At 57.6% G+C, this 23,908-nt stretch overlaps 3 protein-coding genes across 9 annotated transcripts in view; 1 reads left to right on the top strand and 2 right to left on the bottom strand.

The window, feature by feature from the left end:
* Positions 1-329: 329 nt before the first annotated feature.
* RNF166 (ring finger protein 166) lies at positions 330-10,718 on the bottom strand. 2 transcript variants are annotated; one of them, XM_019654508.1, is made up of 7 exons: positions 10,476-10,718; positions 4,921-5,077; positions 3,361-3,473; positions 2,721-2,835; positions 2,484-2,591; positions 1,775-1,837; positions 330-1,429 (listed from the first exon to the last, which is right to left on the bottom strand). In XM_019654508.1, the coding sequence occupies exons 1-6, from the start codon at positions 10,628-10,630 to the stop codon at positions 1,808-1,810; spliced, it is 678 nt and encodes a 225-aa protein (XP_019510053.1). In that variant the 5' UTR covers positions 10,631-10,718; the 3' UTR covers positions 330-1,429; positions 1,775-1,807. The 2 variants fall into 2 exon arrangements, with proteins under 2 accessions (XP_019510053.1, XP_019510052.1); XM_019654507.1 differs by lacking the exon at positions 1,775-1,837.
* A 49-nt stretch (positions 10,719-10,767) lies between these two features.
* Positions 10,768-20,295, top strand: CTU2 (cytosolic thiouridylase subunit 2). 2 transcript variants are annotated; one of them, XM_019654503.1, is made up of 15 exons: positions 10,768-10,907; positions 11,572-11,646; positions 15,367-15,445; positions 15,694-15,753; positions 16,818-16,878; positions 17,387-17,496; positions 17,678-17,970; positions 18,055-18,190; positions 18,382-18,513; positions 19,041-19,132; positions 19,245-19,348; positions 19,457-19,604; positions 19,749-19,815; positions 19,943-20,001; positions 20,094-20,295. In XM_019654503.1, exons 1-15 carry the CDS (start codon positions 10,843-10,845, stop codon positions 20,167-20,169), a joined length of 1,557 nt encoding a protein of 518 aa, XP_019510048.1. In that variant the 5' UTR covers positions 10,768-10,842; the 3' UTR covers positions 20,170-20,295. The 2 variants fall into 2 exon arrangements, with proteins under 2 accessions (XP_019510048.1, XP_019510049.1); XM_019654504.1 differs by having other exon boundaries at positions 10,805-10,851.
* Positions 20,258-23,908, bottom strand: part of PIEZO1 (piezo type mechanosensitive ion channel component 1 (Er blood group)) — a 67,048-nt gene continuing 63,397 nt past the window's right edge. For all 5 annotated transcript variants that reach the window (XM_019654497.1, XM_019654499.1, XM_019654501.1 and 2 more), the window contains 7 exons: positions 22,107-22,295; positions 21,825-21,917; positions 21,548-21,720; positions 21,352-21,474; positions 21,197-21,276; positions 20,919-21,108; positions 20,258-20,838 (listed from right to left, as the gene is read on the bottom strand). In XM_019654497.1, the coding sequence (XP_019510042.1) occupies positions 20,583-20,838; positions 20,919-21,108; positions 21,197-21,276; positions 21,352-21,474; positions 21,548-21,720; positions 21,825-21,917; positions 22,107-22,295 (1,104 nt within the window). In that variant the 3' untranslated portion in view covers positions 20,258-20,582. The remainder of the gene's footprint in view (positions 20,839-20,918; positions 21,109-21,196; positions 21,277-21,351; positions 21,475-21,547; positions 21,721-21,824; positions 21,918-22,106; positions 22,296-23,908) is intronic.

Raw genomic sequence — 23,908 nt, 5'->3', positions numbered from 1 at the left:
GCCAGGAAGGGAGGGTCACAGGTTGAGAAGCCTCCAGTGTCCTGGGAAGTGCCATGCTCATGGGAGGAGCAGCAGAACACTGTCCTCCCAGTCACCGCTGGTGGCAGAGGCTGGCAGGTCTAGGAGAAGTGGGCAGGACGGCTGTCCCATGGCACCCTTTCTGGTCACCATGTCCTCTTCATAAGGACTCTAAAGCCAGCTTTGCTCTAAGCTGGAGCTGCCTGGGGGCAGACACACACCTGCAGACCTCACGCAGAGGAAGGTCATAGTGACCACAGCAGCCCTCCACTTTTAATACTCTCAGAATGAAACCCACTGGTCTAAGGTGCTATAGATGCTTTGAAACATTTTATTTAAATTTTTTTAAAAGACAGCAATAATTTATGCCATGAACCAAACAAGAGTACTGACCAGCATTTTCTGGCCTGGCCCACCATTGCACAAGGCCCCTCCCCAGGTTCCCCCAGGAGCTCTGCTACCACTGAGGGTGGCCCTGCCTGAGGCGGGATGTGGTCAGCTCTGGAAAGGCGTCTGAGGGCAGGAACCCAGGCAGGGGGAGGTCCCAGAACAGCCCAGCGGTCACCGCCATGGGCCAGGGCATTGGGATTTCTTCCTGGTTGTTATCCAAGGGAAATGACAAACCAACCACAGGAACCCTGGAAAACACCTGAGATGACCTGGGATGTGGCCACCTCCGTCCCATGTACATACGCGAAACCCCACAGTTCATTTTGGCTCCAGCATTTGCCCTATCTCTCCTCCTCTCCCCAGCTCGATCCCACAACTGTTTGTTTTTTATTGTTTTTTTAAAAAATATAATTTTGTAAATGTTCCATAAAAATACTATTGTTCCTAGTCAAACACAGATATTGCAATATGAAGAGTAACTGCTTGTCTTTGCTCTATAAAATGTGAAAAGGTTATCACACTGGATAATATAGAAAAATGCCAGAATTTCTAGTTATCACAAAGCCAGTACCAGGTGCGCAGGGGGTTGTGTTGCCAGACGCTGGCGGCCGGCCGGGTGTCACCGGGGCTTCCCCTCCATACGGGGAGGACATCATGGCTTTGAGAGAGACAGACATCCGACTGCCTCAGTCCCAACGGGACGTCTGCTCGGCCCGAAGCACCGAAGAAACCAGCCACGCTCGGCCAGGAGCACAGGCGGCCATCCTGTGACGGCGAGGGGACAGTGGTCTCTCCCAGACCCTGGCAATCTTGGGGACTGCCTCTCCGCCTGCAATGATGGAGGCCCCATCTGGCCCACAAGGTGCATTCCAGTGCAGGCGCTGGACCACAGAGAGCCAGCATAGCCCTGTTCCTTGAGGTGGGAAGGCTTGGTCCCAGTGGCCGGGCTGCGCCTTCAGTTCTCGGAGAGAGACAGGGCCAGGGCGGCCTGGAAGGCGGCTTCCTCATCGATGCTGTAGTCCTGGAAGACAGGAAGTGGAGATGGGCTGGGGGACGACGAGAGGGCCCGGACACGCCCGGCTGCACTAGTGGCTTCTCAGGGCCGCCACCTCTGTCCGCTCACCCCAAACAGACTAGTGCTACCACTTCTAGTCTCCCCACTGCCCTTCAGCGTGACCCAGACCAAGACTGAGGCCCTGCAGTCATGGGGCCACGGGGTCGCTGGTGCCACGCAGGCAGTTCTGTGGCAGGCTGACGTGCGGCCTGCATGTGGGATCGCTATCTGGCTTCTCCCAAGTTTTCTAGTTCCCCAAGGGCAGCATGGGGCCTCTGCAGCAGCCCAGCAGACGCCTGGCCCAGCAGTTACCTTGCCCAGTGAGTCTGTGGGAGGGGTGGGCACTCAGAGCAAGAGCTGTCCTTTCGTCTCTGGCTGAGAAAGGGAATTCTGAGGTGAGCAGAGAAGCAAGAGGGCTCCAGCCTCCAGCCACCGGGATCCGGGGCAGACAGGCGCATGAGCGGTTATCTTGTACAGCCCAGGTGGCTGGAGGCTGGAGGCTGGTGGGGACAGGAAGACAGGGCTGGGTGGGGAGGGGCCAAACCTGGGGGGTCTGCAGGCACGGGGCAGGCACAGTTCCGAACGGAGCAGGTGGGAGAGGGAGAGTGAGCTGGAGGTTTTCAAGGTGGTGAAGTCCCCCTAGCTTTTCTTCAGCAAGCACCCGAGTGCAGCCTGTCACCCTCCACAGAACTCTCTGCCCTGGCAGGGCTGGGGAGACAGTGCCCTTGCGACAGCCGCCATGTCTGTGGCCGCCTCTCCCAGAGAAGCCCCCACCATGTGAAGAGAGCTCTCTGGTGAGGGACCCCACAGAACCAAGGGGCCCTCGCAGACTGTTCTGCACACATCCAGAGCCCCTGAAGGCCCTCTAGGCGCCATGCAGACCTGATCGCCATCAGCACCTGACCCACAGGTGGCTCCCACAGAAACCCAGGGAGGCCTTTGTGTGTCCCGCTCCCTCTGAGCTGTGGGCCTGAGGCTGGTTAAGGGCTGGGGGGGGGTGCGGGTGGGGTAAGACACGCACCACAAAGGTGTCATAGGAGAACTTGTGCCGGTGGAGCAGGTGCTGCAAGAAGTTGGCGCTCTTGTAGCTGGGGTCACCCCAGGGCATCGCCGAGCAGATGGGGCACACCTGGAATGGGGGACGCAGTGGTGAAACTGAGCCATAGTGGGGACAGGCCCCCACCCTGGGGTCCCAGGAGGGCACAGTGGGCAGACAGTAGAGCTTAGGCACAAGGGCAGGCTGGCAGTGGGTGCTCACCACACGGTTGGGGTCGCTGCGGTGGTTGTCCACACAGTGCTTCACCAGCTCCTGCTGGTCCAGGTTTCGGGCGCCACAGTAAGGGCAGGTGAAGGTGGACCTGTTGGGGACAGTGCTGGGGCGGGGAGAGGAGGGGTGAGCAGTGGCCAGCCTGGACACTGCCCATCTTCCTGCAGCCCAGCCCTGCCCTCCCCTCCATGAGCCCTGGGCGGCAGGCAGGAAGGAGGCCCAGCCAGAGTCTTGGGGACCTTGGCCAATGTGGGGTCCTCTGCCCTGTTCCCTTGCACGCCCCACTGCAACTGCTCTAGAGCCACTTGCCGTCTCATAAACTCCCAGTCCCTTGCTTCCCTGACACAGCTGGGCAAGCAGGGGGAGGACGGGCCATCTGCCTGAGAGGAGGCATCTGTCCAGTCCTAGCCTTTCTGGGACTGCACTCCCCTGCTGGTTGGTGACGCTTGGGCCTGGCATGGGACCTCCTGGGGTCCCGTTCCTACAGGGTGGCGAGGCCCTCCACAGAGGGGACACAGAGCCCCTCCCACCTTCTCAGGGCAGAGCAGTGCTGACCCCACCTAGAGGTGCAGACCAGGAGCTGTCCCCACAAGGGACAGGGACTCTGAGTGCCCCTGACAGGGTGGCCTACCTGGGAATGGGCTGGGACGTGGGCACCACAGGGACAAACTTGGGACAGTTGGCCATCTGCTCCTGGACCTTCATGCAGGAGGAAATGTGCACCCTCATCTTGGCCAGTGTCACCTAGGAAGAGAGGCAGGGCCGGGGGTCAGGCAGTGGAGGGGTGGGGCAGAGCCTCAGGCTCTCCGGAGGATCGGAGCACAACGAGCACGTGGGGCCGGTCCTGTTCTTGCTGTTCATGGCCCAGCAGCGTGTGTAAGTGAGACCCCAGGGACGTGCTGCTATGGCTGCACAGGGGGCTGGTGTTGGTCACTGGCCCCTGGATGGGAGCATGCCCCAGCTGGGGCCCCTGGGGAGCTGCAGGAGGGCAGCGACAGTTCCTGGGGGGAACGGGAAGCACGTTCATTTGGGAAAAATGCCCCTCACAGCAGGAACCAATGGACAATCTTCCTTTAGACAGTTGAACATTTCAAAAACTGCTTACCAAAAGGTACCAAATAAAACCAAACATAGCACGACTTTTTCTTGGCCACCCAAGTCATGAGCTTCGGCCCAGGAGGGACCCAGCTTAGAGCAGGGCAGGGTTGGTGGGGGAGCGCTGACTTCCTTGAGCTGGTGGGGAACCTTGGTCAACCCTCCCTGGGGAGTGGCCACCACCCTCTTGCTATGTCGCCAATGCCAAGAGGCTGGAGTAAACATTTCACAAACAGACTAGTTCACAGAACTGGGGAAGCAGCAAGGGAGAGTGGGTGAGGGGCAGCTGCCTCCATGAGCACAGGGCACTGTCCCCGGGTGGCCCGGTAACAGGAGAGAACGGCCTCCGATACCAGCTCTGCCCCCAGGGCTGGTGGACAGAGCGAAGAACAGGGCCACTTCACGTGCGAGACTACAGAACTCGTGGAGGTGGATATGTGAGCTTGACGGAAGCCCCAGCAGCCCCTCCCCAGGGCAGCCCCAGAAGTTCAGACCTTCCCCTGTTTAGGGAAAACGGGCGGTTTTCCATTCTAAGTTGGTAGAACTTGTTAACCAGAAAGATGGCCAAGTCTGAAAAATGTAAATTCAAAATCAGTTCCAGCTCTGTACACCAGGAGGCAGGGCCTCCTAGCCCTGGGAGAACGGTGAGTATGGCGAGGGTGGTGGGGCGGGCTCCTGGGGCAGGATGGTCAAGGCAGGCCCAGGTGGGTGAGAGGCCACCGATGCACTTCATCTGCCTGTGGCCCCCAGGTGCCCCCTTTCCCCTACATCAACTCCTGCAGTGGGTGGATCACTGGAGTGTTGAGGCTGTGTCTGGGGTGGGTTTCAGCTCAGTCCCAGTGTCCCTGAATCGGCCACAATGCACACAAACGACCCAGAGCCCAGGCCAGGCAGTGGGGTAGGGAGGAATGCGACATGGGACATGCACAGGGCCAAAGGGAAGTGCTGTGTCACGGGGGAGGGGCCAAGCAGAGCTGTAGGGTCCTCAACAGGAAAGGGAAGAGCCCAGTTCCTCTGCAGGAGGGTGGAACCAGGACCCCAAGAGCCCAATACAAAGCCCCTTCCCAGCCCCCAAAAGCCCCTCAGGGTGGGATACCTTCTTGTTACAGCCCCGGCAGGGCGCCTTGTAGGACGAGAGCTGCTTCTCCACGTGGGTGGCCTTGTCCACCTTTTTGGGGTCGAAGGGCAGGCGGCACAGGGGGCATAGAGGGGACGGCACCTGCAGACATGGCTGGAGGCACTCCCCGCAGAACCTGCAGGGGGCAGAGGACATGGGCCTGAGGCTGCCAGTCTGCTCCAGCATACATGGGACAGCTCCCCTCTGCTGTCAACTGCACATTTCTGGAGATGGTCACGTCTGAGCCCAAGTCCCACCAGCTGAATGAGTACCATCTGGCTAAAAGATGACCCCAGGTGGCCTCGCAGCCGTGGGCTCTAGGGACCCCCTACTGTATCCTGGAGCCATGCAGAGCTACAGCTGTGGCTCTCTAGGACCTGTGCTGGCCCCATGACCCTGGTCCCAGCAAGAGCTCAGGCTGCAATAGGAGGCCTGGGCTTAGCCTGTCAGTCTCGTGCCACACAGTGGTAACACCTCAGGGGGCTCAGAGGACATGGCGACAGCACAGAGGACCCTGGAGACCCTCCACCCACTGAGATCTGGGGAGTAAAATTACTAACAATGGCGGGCAAGGGAACTACAGGGGCCCAGGACTCACTGGACAGGGCAGGGCCAAAGCTGGCAGCTTTGGGACAGTGTCCCCTCCCCAGGCAGGAAGGGCTCCTGCGAGGCCTGAGTGGAAGCACAGTGACAGGAGGGGATGTGCTCGCGCTCCTGATTGCCCAGCAATAACGCTCCCAGCCCTGGGCATGCACTCAGGCACACGACGCTCCTTGCAGCCCTGAGCTCTAGGTACTGTCCCTGGAGATGCCACATCCTGTGTGCTGCATGTGCAGTGAACCTTCCTGCCCCTGCACCCGTCAGCTGGAATTTACAACCACGCCCCATGCTGCTGAGGGGCTGCTGCTCATTCGGCAGCAAAGTCGGTCAGCGGTCAGTGGGGGGAGGGAGAAGGCACTTGATTGCAGGACCACCTCAGTCTAGCTTTGTAGGAAGTGCCGTGGGGACTGTTTAGCTGCTACATGGGACCTGGAACCGGAGACACTGAAATGGAGCCTCCACAGCCCCAGAAAAGCTCAGTCCCATCATGGGGGCTGGGCCCAGACGCATGAGAAAGGTAGTAACTCTGCAGACTGCAATAAATCTGCAAGAAACCAGAGTTCGTACTCCTCTACTCCCACCTGTGTGCGTCAAGCAGGCTGAGCCATGGTGGGGACAGGAGCTGTATGGGACACAGGGACATGAGAATGTGCCTGAGTGTACCGAGGACTCAGCTACACTAAGGGGTCAGAGTTCCCTTTGCCATCAGATTTTCACCTTTTCAGGAAAAGGCAGCTGAAGGGGATCCCGAGTCCCTCCTGCTGCCCAACCAGAGGCCCTCCTACATGCTGGCCTCCAGTGCTGCCACTCACATAACGTTTGCACATGTTTGTACACAAGAGAAGGCCTGACACCTGAGGCCGTCAGACAGTGCAGTGTTCCCAACAACCCTTGTCCTGCAGAATAAGGTCAGCCCACTTGTTACGTCCTGCACCCAGCAAGGGCTTGCCAGGCCTCATGGCAGGCATGCGAAGATGACACCACACACCCACCCCTGGCACTCTGGGGAGGAACCCAAGGCTGTGCCTCTCACCTGTCTCAGGATCTGCTTAGCCTAATGGCTGGGGGAGCTGCTTACTTCACCCAGTCTCTGGAGGAAAGTGCTGCCTAGATGGTCATAACGGGGAGGCTGCAGGAAAACCCACACACGAGTGCTCACATAGCACCAGTCACAAGAGCCAAGTGGAAACAACCTCATGTCCAGTGATAGGTGACAGGCATGCAGATCTTGGCCATGAGACGGAGGGTCTGCTGACAGATGTGACCACTTGGAGGAACCTTGAAAACCTCATATTCAGTGAGAGAAGCCCGCCACAGAGGACCACACAGTGTGTGATTCCATTTGTGTGAATTGCCCAGAACAGGCAAATCCGCAAAGGCAGAAAGCAGGTTAGTGGTTGTGGGGGTGGGGGATACAGGGTTTGACTGCCAATGGAGACGAGGTTTCTTTTTGGGGTGATGAGAATATTGTAACATTGAGGCGATGGTTGCTCAACACTGTAGATATACTACGAAACACTGAATTGTACATTTTAAATGAAGAAATTGGATCTTGATAAAACTGTAAAAACACACGCAAAAGGACACAGGACCACATGCGGGGATGACCTGTCGCCACGTTGTCAGCAGAAGGCAGGGTCCAGTGCAGGGCTCAGGAGGAGCAGGTCTCTGACAAGAGACACACAGGACGTTGGGGTGAAAGGTGCTCTGCTGTCCTCCAGCAGGAGGCAGGGAAGCTTTGGGAGTCTCAGGAAGACACGTGCGGCCACCTGCCTGAGCCCTGCCCCCCCCCCCAGCCCCCTGCAGCACTGCCTGTCTCCATGTCACGGTCCCTGAGGAGCTGGAGGCAGAACTAGGCATCCACGAGGTGGCCCAGCTCACGGCCTAGTTTCCAGCATCATCACTGTGGTGTGCTGAGAGCCAGAGCAGACGAACAGTGCCCGCTTCTCCTGCAGGAGGTTCCTGCCAGTGTCTGCCCGAGGGGCTGGTGCTGGGCAGCTTCTCAGCTGAAGGAAGCAGCTGAGGGGTCTGCTCTCCCATGCCGGGCCCACGTGCACAGCTGGAGCAGCCTGATGGCCACTGCACAGACTCCAGGTTACAGCAGCACCACCGATGTGTCTCACTCCCACCTTGGCCTCCCGCACACACAGGTACACCAGGACAGGCCAATGTTTCAGACCCAAGAAGGCAAGCAGGCCAGGCCCCAGGCACCTGGAGCGGTCCTGATAACAGAATCTGACTTCCAAAGCCTTTTCTGAGTGGTCACTCAGTTGCTCACCTCCTGGCCCACCTGACTCAGCTCACCCACACACAGATCCAGGTGAGCTGCCTGTGGGCCTGGGCCTCCATGCACTTGTCCAAGGCCTGTGCTCTTGGGAGTGACAGAAACTCCTGGGTCCTCTGAGATCCCACCCAGGGAAGCCAGCTCATTGGCCTGGGTGCAGCTCATCTCCTGGGGAAGAGCAGTGTAAAGGCTCAGCAGTCCCAGGGTCTGTGGTCACTGCTACAAAAGCACAAGGTGTGTGGGAGAGGTGCTGAAGGTGGTTGGGGGAGAGTGGCTAAGAGGCTGGCCGTGCCTGACTGCCGAGCTCAAACCCTGGCTTTGCTGTAACACTTCAGAACTTTATTCAGCCTGTCTTGTTTTCCTTGTACAAAATGAATAATGACAGTACCTGCCTCACCGGGCTGTGGCATGCAAGGAGTACTCAGAAGACATCTATTATTATCATTCCCTATGGTTCCCCTTAGACATGAGCTTTTTACTTTTTCTGTGACCTCTGTTCATTAATAAACTGCATATGGGGATACTTAGATGCAGGTACTGATGTGACAGCACTGACTAGAGGGGTTGAAAGAAGAGGCGTAGAGGCCAGAGGTAGCCTCAGCTGAACCGTGCCCCAAACAAACATGGGCCCTTGGGGGAGGGTCTATCAGAGGGTTAGAAACAGCTGTGCAACCACTGGTTCCGGATGTGGCTCACTGCCCAGGATGTCCCTCAAGTGTGACAGACAACCGACTTCCTCTGGAGCCCCTGGGGAGTTCCTGGGAGCTCTTCTACAAGTTCCACTGAGGGGGCTCCGCTCCTGCTCAAAAGCCCTATGATCCCTCCTTCCGTCTGGGTGGAGGAGGGGTACCTGCCCCATGCAGTGCTTCTCTCACCACCAGAAGATCTATTTTGTGGAAGGAAACTGCATATAGTCAGGTAGCTGTGGAGGGACATAACTAGACCACCAGCAAGGTTTTTTAAAGGAAAGGTGGAGCCTTTAAATCTGTGCTCATCTGCACGTATGCCTTCCCAATGCCGGGCAAGACACTTAGGGAAAGTAAGAGGCAGAGACAGAAGAGCCAGCAGGGAGATAGCAAGCCAGCAGGGAGAGTCAGGGAGAAAATATTTTTAAGGCAGAAGCTATCGAAGAGGCTCGTGCAAGACCAGCCTTCGAAATCAGAGAAGAGGGGTGAGATTCTGCCAAGAAAAGCATGGGGGAAGGGCATTTATAGGAGATGTTTCACAACAAGTCTGTGTAGTTCTGTATTTTGAAAACACACTTTAAGAAAACTTATTTGGAAAGAGGAAGAAAATGCAGGTTTGTGCAGACCAGAAGACTGGAAACACTGTGGCCCACAGCTGGGTGAGTGTTGGTGCCAAGAGGACATCACTCGAAGCCTAGGAAAGGCTTTCCAAAAATTAGGCCCAGGCCAAGCCTTACAGTTCTCTCAGTGATGAACTGAAGGACGCAGAACACACCTTAAAACACCCACCAGTACGTGCTTAGAAGAAACAAGTCTTGTTCAGAGGCTGCCCCTATCAAAACGTCACAAGCAGCATGAAAAAGTGAGGTGTAATGTCCTTGAAGACAAGTCTGCAGGTGCCCTCTTGTGCTTGTCTGACATGAGAACGTGGGGAAGGAAAGTGAAGGTTTCCTGGACTTTGACCCTGTCCTTGCCACTTCCCTGCTTGACAAGCAGTCCCACATCCACTCAGCAGTTCCAGTTCCCACGTTGTATCAAGAGCCTCCTAAGTCAGCTATCTTTGTTTGCTAATGTTCCAGGGCCTCCTACCAGCCTGGGTACACCAAAGCCCTCCAGCCCCCTCTCCCCGCCTTGCTGATTTCACCCAAGAGCTGTGCAATTTGGTCACTTGGGAGAGCAGACACTCTGACCTTGGCTCCCTCCCAGCCAGGCTGGCAGCTCCCAGAAGATTTGAATGCAGTTCTCAGCTGGGAGGAGAGCCACATCCTCAGGTTTCTGTTCCTGAAACACCCCCACAGGGGCCCGTTGTGGCCCCTGATGCAGCTGGAAACCCAAGCAAGGTGCTTGGTGACTGGTCCCCTGAAGGCCAGCCTGCCTGGCTACTCGGTGATAGATGTGACCCAAGTTCTCCATCAAAACAAAAGAAAACAGCACCAGACTCCAAACAAGCTCCTCTCCTAACTTTAGGGAACTTCTCTCCTCGGCAGTCTACACAAGCAGACAGCGGGTCCGAAAAAGAGTTGACAGCAAAAGCCACAAGGCATTTATTTACAACTGTCCACTCCAAGCTCCACGGGACCGAATCCAAGGCGACTGGCGCAGAGGTCGCGCCTGCTGCCCGCTGAGTACCCAGGGCGGCCCGCCGAGGCCGTCAGCAGCCCCGGAGGCCAGGGACCCCGAGACCTGGCAGTAATGCTGGTCGCCCCCCGTGTGCCGACAGGGTGGCTGGGTCGATTGCCCAGGGTTGGCGGACAGAACGCTGGGATGAGGAGGATGAATGCGCCTCGAGGGCAGGGCCGGCGCTGCGCAGGGAGCCCCCGCGCCCCCGCGCCCGAGTCCTCCACGCACCGGGCTCCCGGGCTGCGCAGGGCGGCTGTGGGCCTCGGGCCCCTCCCGGCCGGGCCCGGACCCCTCCCCGCAGCGGAGACCCGGCCCCGCCGCCGCCCGGAGGCCGGCGCACTCACGTGTGGCCGCAGCTGCCGATGGCCACAGGCCGGTGGTAGACCTCTAGGCAGATGGGGCAGCTGTACTGCGCCTCCAGGCCGTTATCGCCGCCCGCGGGCCCGCCCGGCGGCTGCCGCTGCTGAGCCGAGGCCACCAGGCTGCGGAACATCGCCATCCCAGGGCCAGGCCCGCCGCCGCTGCCGTTATCCCGGCCGGCCCGGCCCGGCCCGGCCAGCGCGTCACGGCCGCGACGGCGCCGCGCTGACGTCTTAGGGCGCGCCCCGCCCCCGGCCTAGGAGTCACGGTCTCGACGGCGCTATGGTGACGTGATCAGTGCGCGCCCCGCCGCTGGCCCCGCAGCTGTCTGCACCGAGACCCGGCACGGCCATGTGTCAGGTGGGCGAGGACTACGGGGAGCCCACGCCCGTGGGGCCGACGCCACTGCAGCCTGGGTAACAGCTGGGCCCCGCACCCGCCCCTCTGGTTACCGGAGCCCCCGGCCGGCTGCGAGCCCTGACCCGCTGCGCTTTGCTAGTAGTCCCGGGCACCGCGCTCCGGGAAGCCCAGATATCGCCGAGGCCGGGCCCAGAAGTCCGGGGATCCTGGGTGGGGGCTGGTCCTCCCTCTGCATCACCCGGAGAGTGCCTGTCAGGCCGGTAGTGAACACCCCAGGGAGGGGCTCCCTCTGCTCGCTCGCCCCTGAAATTCTTGCATCCAGTGGGACAACTCCACCCTGACTATGCTGTCTTTACTCGAAGAGGAGTTGGTCTCCCTGTCGCTTCCACCCACTGGCTCCATATGTCCCCTCCAGGGCCACACAGCAAGTTGTCTCTCCTCTCATGCCAGCCCTCAAGAAATTGAGAGGTGGCCTTTATGTGCCAGTCCCCCACACCCCCCAAACCGACTTTAGCAGACTGAAAACCCCCAGGGCGCTTGTCTTTTTTCAAATTGGCAGTTTGGATAAGACACAAGCTCTAGTTTGTGTGTGTACGGCCCCCCACATGACCTCTCCCGTACACCAGCTTGGGGTGAGAAACAGGACGCTGTCTTTCTGAAGCTGCTGGGAGGGGTGTGTATAATCTGTTCTTGTTCTCTCTTCCCCCCATGTCTCCAAAGCTGTGAGCTGAAGTGTGTAAAGTGCAAGGAAGGCCTGCCGGTGGTGGTGATCCGAGTGGGAGATGCCTTCTGCAGGTGAGGCCTGGAGTGGGCAGGAGACCCTGGCAAATGGTCTTGCTCAGCAACCAGGATTGCCTCCATTTCTGTGGCTTTATTTCTTGCATTTAAAAGTGTATAATCACTTCACTTTTGCTTCTATCATCGCTCCTGGTGACTCTTGGTGTTGGTGGGGCAAGTATTGGTGTCTTGTGTGGGTCCCATTCTCCCAACATCCAACCATGGATCAGATGGCAGGAAAGTATGTGATGGAGCTTGTGGGGAGAGCTGTGTGAGGTGTAGGCAGGGTGAGCATTTGGGGGCAGCTAGAACAAACACATCTTGGAGCAGTTTGGAGCATCCTGGGATCTTGGGAAGGTGTTCCATTTGATGCCTATTTTGCTTGTGAAGGATAGAGGGGTGGAAGGTGGGTCCAGCCTTTCACCAGCTTTGGGGGTCCTTCAGACAGGAGCAGAGGCTTATTCCCAGAGGGGCCTGGGCACCAGTGTGTGTGTGTGTGTTTTTTAAAGATTTTATTGGGGAATTGGGGAAGGGGATCAGCCAAGTTGTTGTTCTTCAGTCTTTGTTGTGGAGGGCGCCAGTCACCATCTGGCTGCCCGACGGCAGCTCGTGGCCACTCAGCTCAAGGTGCTGTGTTTCATCTTAGGTGCAGGTGGGCATAGCCACCATCCCATGCGGGAGTCAAACCCAGCAGCCTTGTTGTTAAGATCACACACTCTATCCACTGAGCCACCTGGGCGGCAGCTTAGCTCAAGGTGCCGAGTTCAGTCTTAGTTGCGGGTGGGCATAGCCCACCATTGAACAGGCAATCTTGTTGTTACACCAGCTGAGCCATTCTGCCACCTGTTGGCAGCTCAGCAACAGCTCAGCTTGGGTGCAACATCACTGGCCCATATGGGAATCCAACCGGCAGCCCTGTTGCTCAGAGCTCGCGCTCTTAAGCCAACTCTTAACCAACTGAGCCATTCGGCCGGCCCCACCAGCATGTTGTTTTATCTGAAACTCTCTTGTGGGCCTGTAACATCACTCTTGAATCATCACTATTTTATGTCCGATCACTTTTACTGGATTCATAACTCTGCAAGGGCAGGGCTGGTCTCCCATTTTATCCCTATTAATTTCTGGTGGTGTTGCATGCTTTATATAGCAAATGAACATTTGTCGAATGAGTGATCGATTGGCTTGCCTTTTTTTTTTTTTTAAAGATTTTTATTGGGGAATTGGGGGATGGGAATAGTGCTGGGGAATTGGGGGAAGGGGAACAGATAAGTTGCTGTCCTTTTGTTCTTTAGTCTCGCTGTGGAGGACTGGCCCAAGTTGGCACCGTCATTGCACTCTTCCGGGCGAGGCAGATCAGTTGCTGGCTTCTGGACGGCCGCTCACAGCGGCTGCTGGCCACTCACGCTGGCTACTGGCTACTCACGATAGCCCATGGCAACCCACTGCCACAGGGGCTGCAGCCTACGCCATTGCCGGTGACCCATGGCAGCCCAGCTCCAGGTTGAGCTGTTGTTCAGCATCTTAGCTGTAGAGGGCAGTGTCATTGGCCCTCATATGTGGGATCTGAACCGGACCCTCTGGCATTCCAAGCCAGCTCTTAACCACCGCGCCACTCGCCCGGCCCTCGCCTTGCATCTTTAAATGGGTCTCCAAGAGTCTTGGACTCTGCTTTCTAAAATGTTACAAAAAAGAAACTGAAGGGACTGAGTAAATTGTTTTCCAAAAAACGTTCTCGTCCCTGACCATCTTTTGGGAGCCTAGTAGACTTGGTGTGTGCTTAGTAGCACGAGGTGTGTGCCACCATGAAATAGATTTTAGGCAAGGGAGCCACTGGTTTAATCACTTCAGAGCATCTAAAAATGATGATCACTCCAGTCTGCTTAGAGAACTCGCTGGTAAGGAGAAGGAAAGCTGCAGTAGCTCTAGGCAGGGCTGGCAGGGCTCCTTCTGGGCCCAGAGCTCGACCTCCTATGCTTGCTCAGTCCCGGGACAAGGTGAGAAGCTGACTTCCTGGGTTGCAGATTTTGAGCTGATTTCTTCAGTGACTGAGGATCTGCACGTGTGGGAAATCTGGCTTGACCCAGAGGGACAGTGTGGTTTCAGGAGCATAGTGGTGCAGGGAGGACATGGAGTGGGGCAGCCACAGGGTGGTTCCCCCCACCCGCAAGTGAGCAGGCAAGGTCAAGCATCTGCGTCTGCTGGGGGGAGCCTCACCCCACCCTGACCTTCCTGGGTGTCTCTTCCCGTGGCTGGTCACCTGGGATCCATAGAGCTCCAGCATGTTGCTGTTAAACACTGAGTTGAGTTACGTTCCTCAAAGGACCTGTGGGGTGTTTGGTCGACCCCTCATAAGGGGTTCCTGTTCAGTGTTGGGGAGATTGCTGTGGACACCAGGGTATCTGAATAGAAAGAAGGAAGCAGACAGGAGGCACAGGTGTGGGGCAGCTCTCTTGGGACAGCGTTGCCCCACTCTGCAGGGTGGTATTGTTCTCCACCCTGCCTGCCTGCTGGGGTTGCCAGGGGAGCTTTAAAATGCAGATGCCTGGGCCTTGTCCCTATATACTCTGACTTAGTTGGCCTGAGTGATTCTAATGTGCAGTTGAGGCTGACAGTCTCTGATGTCGTGAGCCCAAGAACCAGCCGGGAGGTTTATCAAGAACACAGATTCCCAGGACCTGCCCTGGAAGTTCTGATCTGTAGGTCTGAGGACTCTGCAAGAGCTTGCTGGGCATTTCTGGTCCTGGAGGGATCAGCGTGCTAGAGGGAGGTCTGTGTGGAGCTTCAGGACGCTGGGCCCCTGCAGCCCGATCAGTGTTTCCTCCTTTACCCCATGAGGTGGTGCTTCTGCCTGCGGGGGTCTTGGAAGGGGTTATCAACATTGTTTAAGGGAAGGTTGGGGTGGCCTTACCCTGCAAATGCCTGGGTTCATCCACTCCGCCAGCTGGTCCTTTATGAGTGCCTGCAGGTACATACAAGTGGCACCCAGGCTCCTGGCCTCTCAGCCATCGGTTGACACTGGTAAGGTTTGTGGGAGTGATTCAGGCAGGCCTCCCCATGTGGTGTGAGGCTCATCCTGGGGCAGCCATGGCTGACAAGAACTTCCTCCATGCTGGCCTCTGGGTGGATCCTCAATATTCAAGATGCTTTTAAAGGGCCAGCCGAGTGGCGTGTTGGTTAAGAGTTGGCTTGGGACGCCAGCTCTGAGCAGCAGGGCCCCGGTTCCGATCCCACATGAGGGCCAGTGACGCTGCGCCCTCTACAGCTAAGATGGTGAATGACAGCTCGACCTGGAGCTGGGCGGGCGTAAATCACCGGCGGCGTAGGCTGCAGTGGGGCTGGCCGGCAGCTGGCGTGTACTTTAATGAGCTGCCGTTAGCCGCCGTGAGCAGCCGTCCAATGGCCGGTGAGTGACTGCCTCACCTGGGGAGAGTGCAGTGATAATACCAACATGGGCCAGTGAAGTGACGCTCTCCACTAGACTGAAGAACAGAAGGACAGGAACTTGTCTGTTCCCGTTTCCCGATTCCCCAGCACTGTTCCCCTCCCCCAATTCCCCAATAAAATCTTTAAAAAAAAAGATGCTTTTAAAGATGGAAGTTGGTACCAGAAGGAAAAGGTCACTGAGTGAACATCAGGCTGCCGCCCTGCAGGAGCTGGTATGACCAGCTTCTCAGTCTCTGTGTGGAGGATGGGCAGCCTGGGCTTCATGGCTGCTGTCCTTGGTGGTTTGTGTTGCAGGAACTGTTTCAAGGCGTTCTACGTCCACAAGTTCAGAGCTGTGCTCGGGAAGAACAGGCTGATCTTCCCAGGAGAGAAGGTAGAGTGTGGGGTGACTCCTCTGTAAGGCATCTGTACTCAACTAGGCAGCCCAGACCTCTGGGCCCTGGCTTCTGCTGCCCTTCCCGCAGATGGCCTATCCCAGCTACATCCCATCAGCCCTGCCTGCTGTCCTACACCTGGGCTCTGAGGATGGACCCATGTCTGGGGACGTCCATGTCAGTGTGGGGGGTGGGCAAGCTCATGTTGGAGATGCAGTGCCCCCCAGTCATGTTCCTTCTCTCCCAGGTGCTCCTGGCATGGTCTGGGGGACCTTCGTCCAGTTCCATGGTCTGGCAGGTCCTTGAGGTAAGTCTCTATACCATCCACCTGGGTCCAAGTTGCTGCCCGGCTGTGCTTGAGGGTGGGGGGCCAGCACTGAAGGGCTCTTGGCTTGGGGCTAGAGAGAGCAGCCCACCCTGAGCTGGAATGCCCGGAGGGTTCTTGGATTTGTATACAAGAAGTGCACAAGCCAGAAGCCGTGTCTAGAGTACCCAGCCATGTCCCAGTTTAGGGCTCTGTCCATTTGCTTGACTGTAGAAATGTAATCACTGGAAAACAGGTGTTACAGGGGACACACTGGAGAATCACCCAAGGTAGCCCTGAAGCTGTGCCCCACCCCTCCTTATCCTGGCAGTATGTCAGACAAGACAGAGGGGCAGGTGCCTTGGGAGAACAAAAAGTTGCCCAGTCCTGGCAGCTTCCTTGAGAACTTTAAGGGGAGCCACAGATAGGTTTAGTTATGGCTTCTTTGGATGGTGCTGGGGTTCTTTGTAGGCCTTGACCCAGGGGTGGGACACACACGGACCTTTTGCACTCCCTGTGAGGGGCACAGACTGGAAGGACTGGGGACAAGGCTGTGACTGTGGGGTGATCTGTGCAGGGTCCTGGGATGCACCCAGGATGGCGCATTGCTTTCATTTCACAGTCCCCTAAACCTGGCCGGATGGTGTGAGATAAGCACCCACTCCCCCGACTGTTCGTTCAGCACCTGGCCCTGCTTGTCCCTCTGAGCAGTGATGCCTTTTATCCTGTTGTCCCGTTTCATCCTAAGTAGTCAGAGGGGCTTGGGTAGGGGCCACGGCAGGCTGTATGGACCCAGCTGCTTCTCAGGGCATCACCAGGAACAGGGACAGATAGGAGAGGGCAGGTTTTGCAACGGGGGAGTGCAGGTACTGCAACGGGGGAGTGCAGGTACCCAGGCAGGGCCGCTTTGAAATGACTCAGGCTGTGCGACCTCCTCGTCCACTAGAGGTAGGGGTTACCGTCCCTTCCTGGAGGGCATGCAGTCCACATAGAGAATAGTCTCTGCAGGGAAAGTGTCCTGTGGCTTCTGGCCATGGATCTGAGGCACGGTCCCTACCCCTCTCCAGGGCCTGAGTCGAGATTCTGCCAAAAGACTGCGTTTTGTGCCAGGGGTTGTCTACATCGATGGTATGTGTGACCATTTCTCCTCCCAGGCCCTGACCACTTGGGGTGGGCCCCCTGAAACAGCTGTCACTGTGCCCTGTCACTGAAACAGCTGAAACAGCTGTCACTGAAACAGCACCAAGGCCCTGGTGGGGGCGTTTCTCTGGAGGCAGAGTGCACGTGTCCAGTAACTGACAGCACCACTGTTGTCTTAAGTCAGACCTTCATTAGAGTTGGGCAGGATTGTCTGCCTGGCCACCTCTGCAGGTGAGGGCACTGAGTGAGACGGGCGAGTTCACTGTCCAAGGGGCTGGGATGCTAACCTGCTCCTCCCCTCCCCTCAGCCACTGCGGAGAACCCACTGCCCGCTCTGAAAATGCTCTTCCAAGGAGGTCTGCAACTTGTGGTTTTTACAGAAACTGCTGCCCTGCAGAGCAGACTTGAGGGATTTCTTGTATGGTGTTGACCCTGTCCTGCCTGCCTGGGGCTTTTCTCCTATAAGCCATGACTCCTTTCTGCTTGCCTGTTTCAGAGGGAGCAGTTTGTGGACAGAGCCCAGAGGACAGAGCCAAAACCCTGGACGAGGTCAAGCAGATCCTGCAGACCGTTGGCTTCCCCTGGCACATTGTTGCCTTAGAAGAGGTGGGTGGGCCTGCCCCTGAAAAAGGCCTCTGAAGGTGCTTTCTGTGGTGTCCACAAGGGTATGTGCCCATTTGTTGGGGCCAGCCTGCGGGCCTCTTGCCCGGGCCTATTTCCCCCTCCTCAGTACATACAGAGCTTGGCATGGGCCTCACACAAGCTCCCCCACCCTCTACTCTGCAAGGTGTTCAGCCTGCCACCGTCCGTGCTGCGCTACTTTGCCCAGGAGCCCACTGGGACCGAGGGGGCCTACAAGGCGGCTGTGGGCAGTTTCCTCCAGCAGCAGCATGCCCCAGCCCAGGGGGAGGAGCAACTGAGTGTGCCTGGCACCCAGGGCCTCCAGACCCCAGCTGGGCCACCCATAGCTGTCCAGACTGAGGCTCGGCCACCCACAGCTGCCCAGACTGTGGCTCTGTCCAGACTGTTCAACTCAGTGAAGACACTAACAGCCAAGGAGGAACTACTGCAGACCCTGCGGTGAGTCCCTCCCTTCCCACCAGGTCCTGGCCCTGTCCCACCTGGGCCTGAGACCCCTCTGAGATCCCCTGCACTGCTCTGCAGGACCCACTTGATCCTACACGTGGCCCGCACCCACGGCTACTCCAAGGTGATGACAGGGGACAGCTGTACCCGCTTGGCCATCAAGCTCATGACCAGCCTGGCGCTGGGGAGAGGGGCCTTCCTGGCCTGGGACACGGTACTGAGGGGCAGGCCGCCAAGGGGCCCCTCCTGCCCTCACCCCTCACACCCTTTCACTTGAAAGTAGCGTCTTGTGAATCAGTCTTGGGGTCTTTCTCGTGGAGGGGGGAACCTATGACCCCCAGCTGGCAGGGAAGGAGGGGTGCTGTGAGCCTGTCAGCTGGGTGCAGTGAGGGACATTCGCCCCAGGGCTTCTCAGACGAGCGGCACGGCGATGTGGTGGTGGTGCGGCCCATGCGTGAGCACACGCTGAAGGAGGTTGCCTTCTACAACCGCCTGTTTGGCGTTCCCTCTGTCTTCACGCCGGCCATAGACACCAAGGTGAGCTTCAGGAGCAGGGCAGAGGTGGCCCAAGCTTTCCACACCAGCCAGCCCTCTGGCCCCAGTGCCCGCACCTGGTGCCATAGTGGAGTCCCATGTCGCCCAGCCTCCTTGGAGCTCATATATGGCGTCCCTTTGAATTGGAGGATAGACTGGTGCCCTTGAGTGGGAGGGGGCTCCCAGGGATAGGAGGTAACCGCTCCCTGGTACCCATCCCTGGCAAGTCAAGGTGCCCAGTTTGGGGGGGGGTCATGAACATGGGGAGGGGATGATGGAGGGCAGGATGACCTTGGTCAGGGACATTTTTTTTTCACATAATTTAATTTTTAATAATGGCTGTGTTTAGCAGCAGGGACACTTTAGAAGTGTGTGCCCTGGCTCACTCCAGCTCCAACACAGCAGACTCGGGAGCTGAGGGTGTGGAGAAACCCATGGCCCCCACTCCAGATGGCTTCTTGGCCAGGTCTGGGACCTGCCTCTCTGTACCAGGGCCACTCCTGCAGCCCCACCCCCATGATTGTCCCTAGGCCCCCGAAAAGGCCAGCATTCACCGGCTGATGGAAGCCTTCATGCTCAGGCTGCAGGCCCAGTTTCCCTCCACGGTCAGCACTGTGTACAGGTATGTGTGTGCACCCGAAAGGCAAGTGGGAGGTGGGCACAGAGCTCACCACCCCGGGGCACATGCCCCGCCCAACCGACAGTGCCGCTGTGCCCTGTCCCCACACCCCTAGGACGAGTGAGAAGCTGGTCAAGGCCCCCAGGGATAGCAGTGCTGGTGTCCCCCCAGGCCCTCGCTGCCTGCTCTGCATGTGCACACTGGACATCGATACTGCCGGTCTGTACCGTGTCTCCTCAGGGTGCTTGGGTAAAGTGGGAGGGACACCGGTGAGTGGATTCTGGGGTTCAATGACCCAAGGTCCCCTTAGCTCATCTCTGCTTGCAGATAGTGCCACGGCTTTCGGGGCTCAGACCTCGCATCTCTCCCAGACGCAGCCTCCCACCCCACCAGCTGAGGCGCTCACAGCACCCTGCTGTTCTGCAGGGGTGGGCAGGCCCCAGGGCTGCTGCCAAGGGGCTGGGCCCTGTGGGAGGTGAGTCCCTTCCCTGACCCATCCCATCCCGTGGCTGGTCCCTTGCAGCTACACAGAGGGTGGTGGTACACCCTGGGACCAAGCCCTTGGACCCTGTGCCGAAGGGCCAAGACCAGGCACACAGGTCCAGCTCTGCTCTCGCAGGGAGGACCCCCGAGCCTGCATCATTGACCAGCTGTGCTACGGCTGCCGGGTGAACATGAAGGACTTGGTGAGTAGACGCCCACCCTGTGTTGGTGACAGGGGAAGCCCTTCTGCTCCTGGGGCTGAGGGGGCAGGTGGGCGGTGGCTCAGCTTTGTGCCATGTAGCCCTCGCCGATGCCAGCTCTCCATTGCAGCCGTCCCTGGACCCCCTGCCACCCTACATTCTGGCTGAGGCCCAGCTCCGCAGACAGAGGTACCAACGCCTGCTGTGCTGGGGGAGCCCTGGGAGGGCCCTTCTGGGCGTGAGCGCCTTCTTGCTGATTCCCACTGTGCGGCTTTCCCCAGGGCCTGGGTCTTGCAGGAGATCCAGGAGTATCTCATTGAGGACAGTGACGATGAGGCACACACCGCTGAGAGCTGAGCTTAAGAATGGACACTCAGGGCCACCCTGCTGAGGCCTCTGCCACGCCAGAGCAGGACAGCAAGGATGGACAGGCGGCATGTGATCATCCATTTGTATAAATAAAAATGTTTTTTAATTAGAAAACTCTACAGTACGCATGGGGCAGGGAGAGCCGGGCCCCCGGCCCGGTGTGGCTGGCTGTGGGCTATACCAGGCCCAGCAGGGACGTCGAGAAGGGACAGCAGTCCTGCGCTGGGCCACGGAGCGACAACAGCTTCCTTCTGACAGCAACATCAGGGCTCAGTGGGCTGGGAGGACGTGTCACAGCTGGTGGCCTTGGACTGGGGCATCTGCTCCCAGGGCCCGAGTATCGCCGCCCTTTTGACTGCCGGGCCAGCGCCTTTGTTCACGGTGCACACGGAGCCCGGCTCCTACTGCTCCTCCTTCTCGCGGGTCCACTTGATCATGGTCTCTGGTGAGCGGTACAGGAAGATGAGCTTGGCGTATAGCTCCTCCTCCAGCTCCAGCTCCCGCGTCTCCCGCACCAGGAAGATGTCCTGGCAGAGCTTGAGGATGCGGTCCACACACGGCAGCTCCTCGAACATGATCGAGTGCGAGATCTCGCTGAAGAAGCCGCGCACAAACTTGCCGATGACCAGCACGATGGACACGTAGAGCCCCATGATCCTGCCAGGTAGGGGCGGGTGAGTCCCGGGGCTGCTGCCCACAGCCGCCCCCAGGCCACACGTTGCACACCGCGTACTCACCCGTAGCCAGCCAGAAAGCCCAGGCTGGGTGGGCTGACCTTGTCGCTGAAGATGACCATGGGCAGCAGGTTGCAGTCAGCCTGGCAGTTCTGCAGCTCAATGACCCACCACTCAAGGAAGCCGGCAGCCCCTGAGCCCACACGCTCCCTCCGCAGCTGGATGCGCACGCCAAGGTAGTCATCCTCCTCATCTGGGTCAGAGCCGTGAGACAGTAAGGGCCACCATCCTCTTCTAGGGTGGAAGCCACGGCCCAGCACCACCCCCACACACACACTCACTGGGCTGCAGCTGCTTCACGGGGTTGGCTTCAGGCCCATTGGGGGCACGGATGTACTTGGGGAAGAGGTTGGGAATGACCCTGTGGGGAGGAGTCCAGTGGGTCAGGCCTGGCCCAGCCCCCGCGGTGCCCCCAGGCCCCCTGGCCCCCACTCACACTGACTGGTCCGAGGTGCCCTCCAGAAGTCTGGCCAGCTGCCGCCGCTCAGTGCTATTGGGAGCCAGGTCCAGGGTATGCTTCTCATTAGTGTACTCCACAGTGCCGCCCTTGGCCAGGTCCCTGCAGGCAGGGGTGCAGCGTGACCCTCCACAAGGTCCACCCCACCCAGTCCCCACGCAAGCCCAGGACATACCTCTGGAAGTTCCAGGTGAAGCGCAGGGTGATGTCGGCAGTGCCATTGTACAGTTCCCGCTTCATCTGGGTCCGGCTGGGCGGGCTGATGCGCCACAGCGCCCCGGAGCTGCCCTCGATCTGCGCTGTGACGATGTCCTCAGGGCTATACTGGCTGATGAACTGCATGGCCAGCTGGGAGCAGGGTGGCACCTCAGTGGTGTGTGGCCAGGCCACCCTTCCCCTGCCCCAAGCTGTCTTCTCCCCTGCCAGGCAGACACAGTGTGGGGGCTGCTCACCGGGTGGGGGTCAAACTGCCTGGACAGCTCCTCGTAGGCCTGTTGTGTGAAGGGCACGATGGATGGCTGCTGGGCACTCATGGTGAACAGGGGCTGGGGGTGAAAACAGGATGATGATGTGCCGGGGGAGCCAGGTCTCCAACACCCAGGCTGAGCTCGACAGTCCGTGAGGACAAGAAAACAGGAATGGGGATTGGGGCTGCCTGGCCAGAGCCCCCAATGTGCAGGCAGAGCTTGCATCTGCACCACTTCCCCTGGCTGGAGCAGAAGGTGGCTGCTTACCTCGTAGCCACCCAGCTTGAGGGTGACAGTGACGTCGATGGGCTGGTTGACCACGCCGACAACAGAACGCACCAGGGACATGAAGAGCAATGGGAACCAGATGATGGACACGAGGAACAGGATTATGAGGCCGCCCATGCCGTATTTAACAATCTTCTTCTTCTTCTGCCCCTTGGGCTGCGGGTATTTCTGGAGGGGTGTGGCACTGGTCAGCGCCGCATTCCCTCTGCCCTGCCTTGTGCAGGCCTCCAGCCCTGCTCCCTGGCCACAAGCGCTGTCCCAGATGCCTCTCTCCCTGCTGCTCCTGGAGCCATCCTCCATGCCCCTCCTGTCCTGTCCTCAGGCCATGCTCTCGGGCTCACCCAGGGGACCCATAAAGTCAAATCTTGACCGAGCACCCAACTGACTGCAAAACTATAGCAATCATGACTGTGGTGCCGCACAGGACAGAGACTGACAGAAAGATTGAGAGAGAGCCCTGAGACAAACGCACAAGTGGAGACAAGGGTGCCAGCCACTCAGTGGGGGAGAGGATAGTCTTTTCAGCAAATGGTGCTGGGACAGTGGGAAATCCACATGTAAAAGAATGAAGGTGAACCCTTACCTAACAATGTATACAAAAATTAACTCAAATGTAAGATCTAAATGAATGAAACTCTTAGGGCAAATCTTCATTACCTTATATTTGACAAAATATTCGCGGATCTAAAACCAAAAGCATGAGCAACAAAAGAAAAAAATTAAACTGCACGTTATAAAAGTTAAGATTTTTGTGCTTCAGAGGACACCATCAAGAAGGTAAAAAAACAACCCACAGAATGGGAGAAAATATCTGCAAATTGTGTATCTGAACAGAGTTAGTATCTAGACTATCTATGGAACTCTTTCAACTCAATAAAAGACAGACAACCCAGGGAAAAAATGGGCAAAGGATCTAAAAAGACATTTCTCCAGAGAAGATGGACATGATTGACAGCTAACAAGCACAGGAAAAGATGCTCAACATCATTAGCCAATAGAGAATGAAAATCACCACTACGAATGGTAAAAGAAAAAAGCCAGGCAATAACAAGTGCTGGCGAGAATGTGGAAGAGATTGGTGAGACTGTAAAATGGTGCAGTCACTGTGGAAACTAGATAGCTCGACAGTGAAACCTAGAGCTAGTTATCTTGGGGCTGGCCGAGTGGCTCAGTTGGTTAAGAGCTTGCTCAAGAGTGTGAGCTCTGAGCAACAGGGTTGCCGGTTCGATTCCCACATGAGCCAGTGAGCTGTGCCCGAGCTGAGCTGCCAACAGGTGGCAGGATGGCTCAGCTGGTGAGAGCACGTGCTCCTAACAACAAGGTTGCCTGTACGATGGTGGGCTATGCCCACCCACAACTAAGACTGAACTTGGCACCCTTAGCTGAGCTGCCGCCTGGATGGCTCAGTGGATAGAGCGTGTGCTCTTAACAACAAGGCTGCTGGTTCGATTCCTGCATGGGATGGTGGCTACACCCACCTGCAACTAATTGAACACAGCACCTTGAGCTGAGTGGTGCGATTCGACTTGGAGCTGAGCTAGCTGCGCCCTCTACAACTAAGACTGAAGGACAACCACTTGGCTGTTCCCCTCCCCCAATTCCCCAACGCTGTAACACTGTTCCCCTCCCCCAATTTCCCAATAAAACCTTTAAAAAAAATAGAGCTATCTCATTCCACTCCTAGGTGTCTATACAGGAGAAATGAAAACGTGTGTTCACACGATCTTATACGTGAGTATCCACAGCAGCATTTTTTATAATAAAAAGAAAAAAACCAAACC

Source organism: Hipposideros armiger, unplaced genomic scaffold, assembly GCF_001890085.2.
Source record: "Hipposideros armiger isolate ML-2016 unplaced genomic scaffold, ASM189008v1 scaffold_224, whole genome shotgun sequence".
Taxonomy (NCBI): Eukaryota; Metazoa; Chordata; class Mammalia; order Chiroptera; family Hipposideridae; genus Hipposideros; species Hipposideros armiger.
Note: the sequence above shows the minus strand (reverse complement) of the source record. Positions and strands in the feature narration are given on the sequence as shown.

Coding starts and splice junctions, on each gene's coding strand:
- CTU2 (XM_019654503.1), top strand. CDS start 10,843: ATGTGTCAGGTGGGCGAGGACTACGGGGAGCCCACGCCCGTGGGGCCG. Junction 15,754..16,817: donor TGGTCTGGCAGGTCCTTGAG/GTAAGTCTCTAT, acceptor ACCCCTCTCCAG/GGCCTGAGTCGAGATTCTGC. Junction 18,191..18,381: donor CCTTCCTGGCCTGGGACACG/GTACTGAGGGGC, acceptor CATTCGCCCCAG/GGCTTCTCAGACGAGCGGCA.
- RNF166 (XM_019654507.1), bottom strand. CDS start 10,630: ATGGCGATGTTCCGCAGCCTGGTGGCCTCGGCTCAGCAGCGGCAGCCG. Junction 5,078..10,475: donor ATCGGCAGCTGCGGCCACAC/GTGAGTGCGCCG, acceptor TGCCCCCTGCAG/GTTCTGCGGGGAGTGCCTCC. Junction 2,836..3,360: donor ACGTCCCAGCCCATTCCCAG/GTAGGCCACCCT, acceptor TCCCCGCCCCAG/CACTGTCCCCAACAGGTCCA.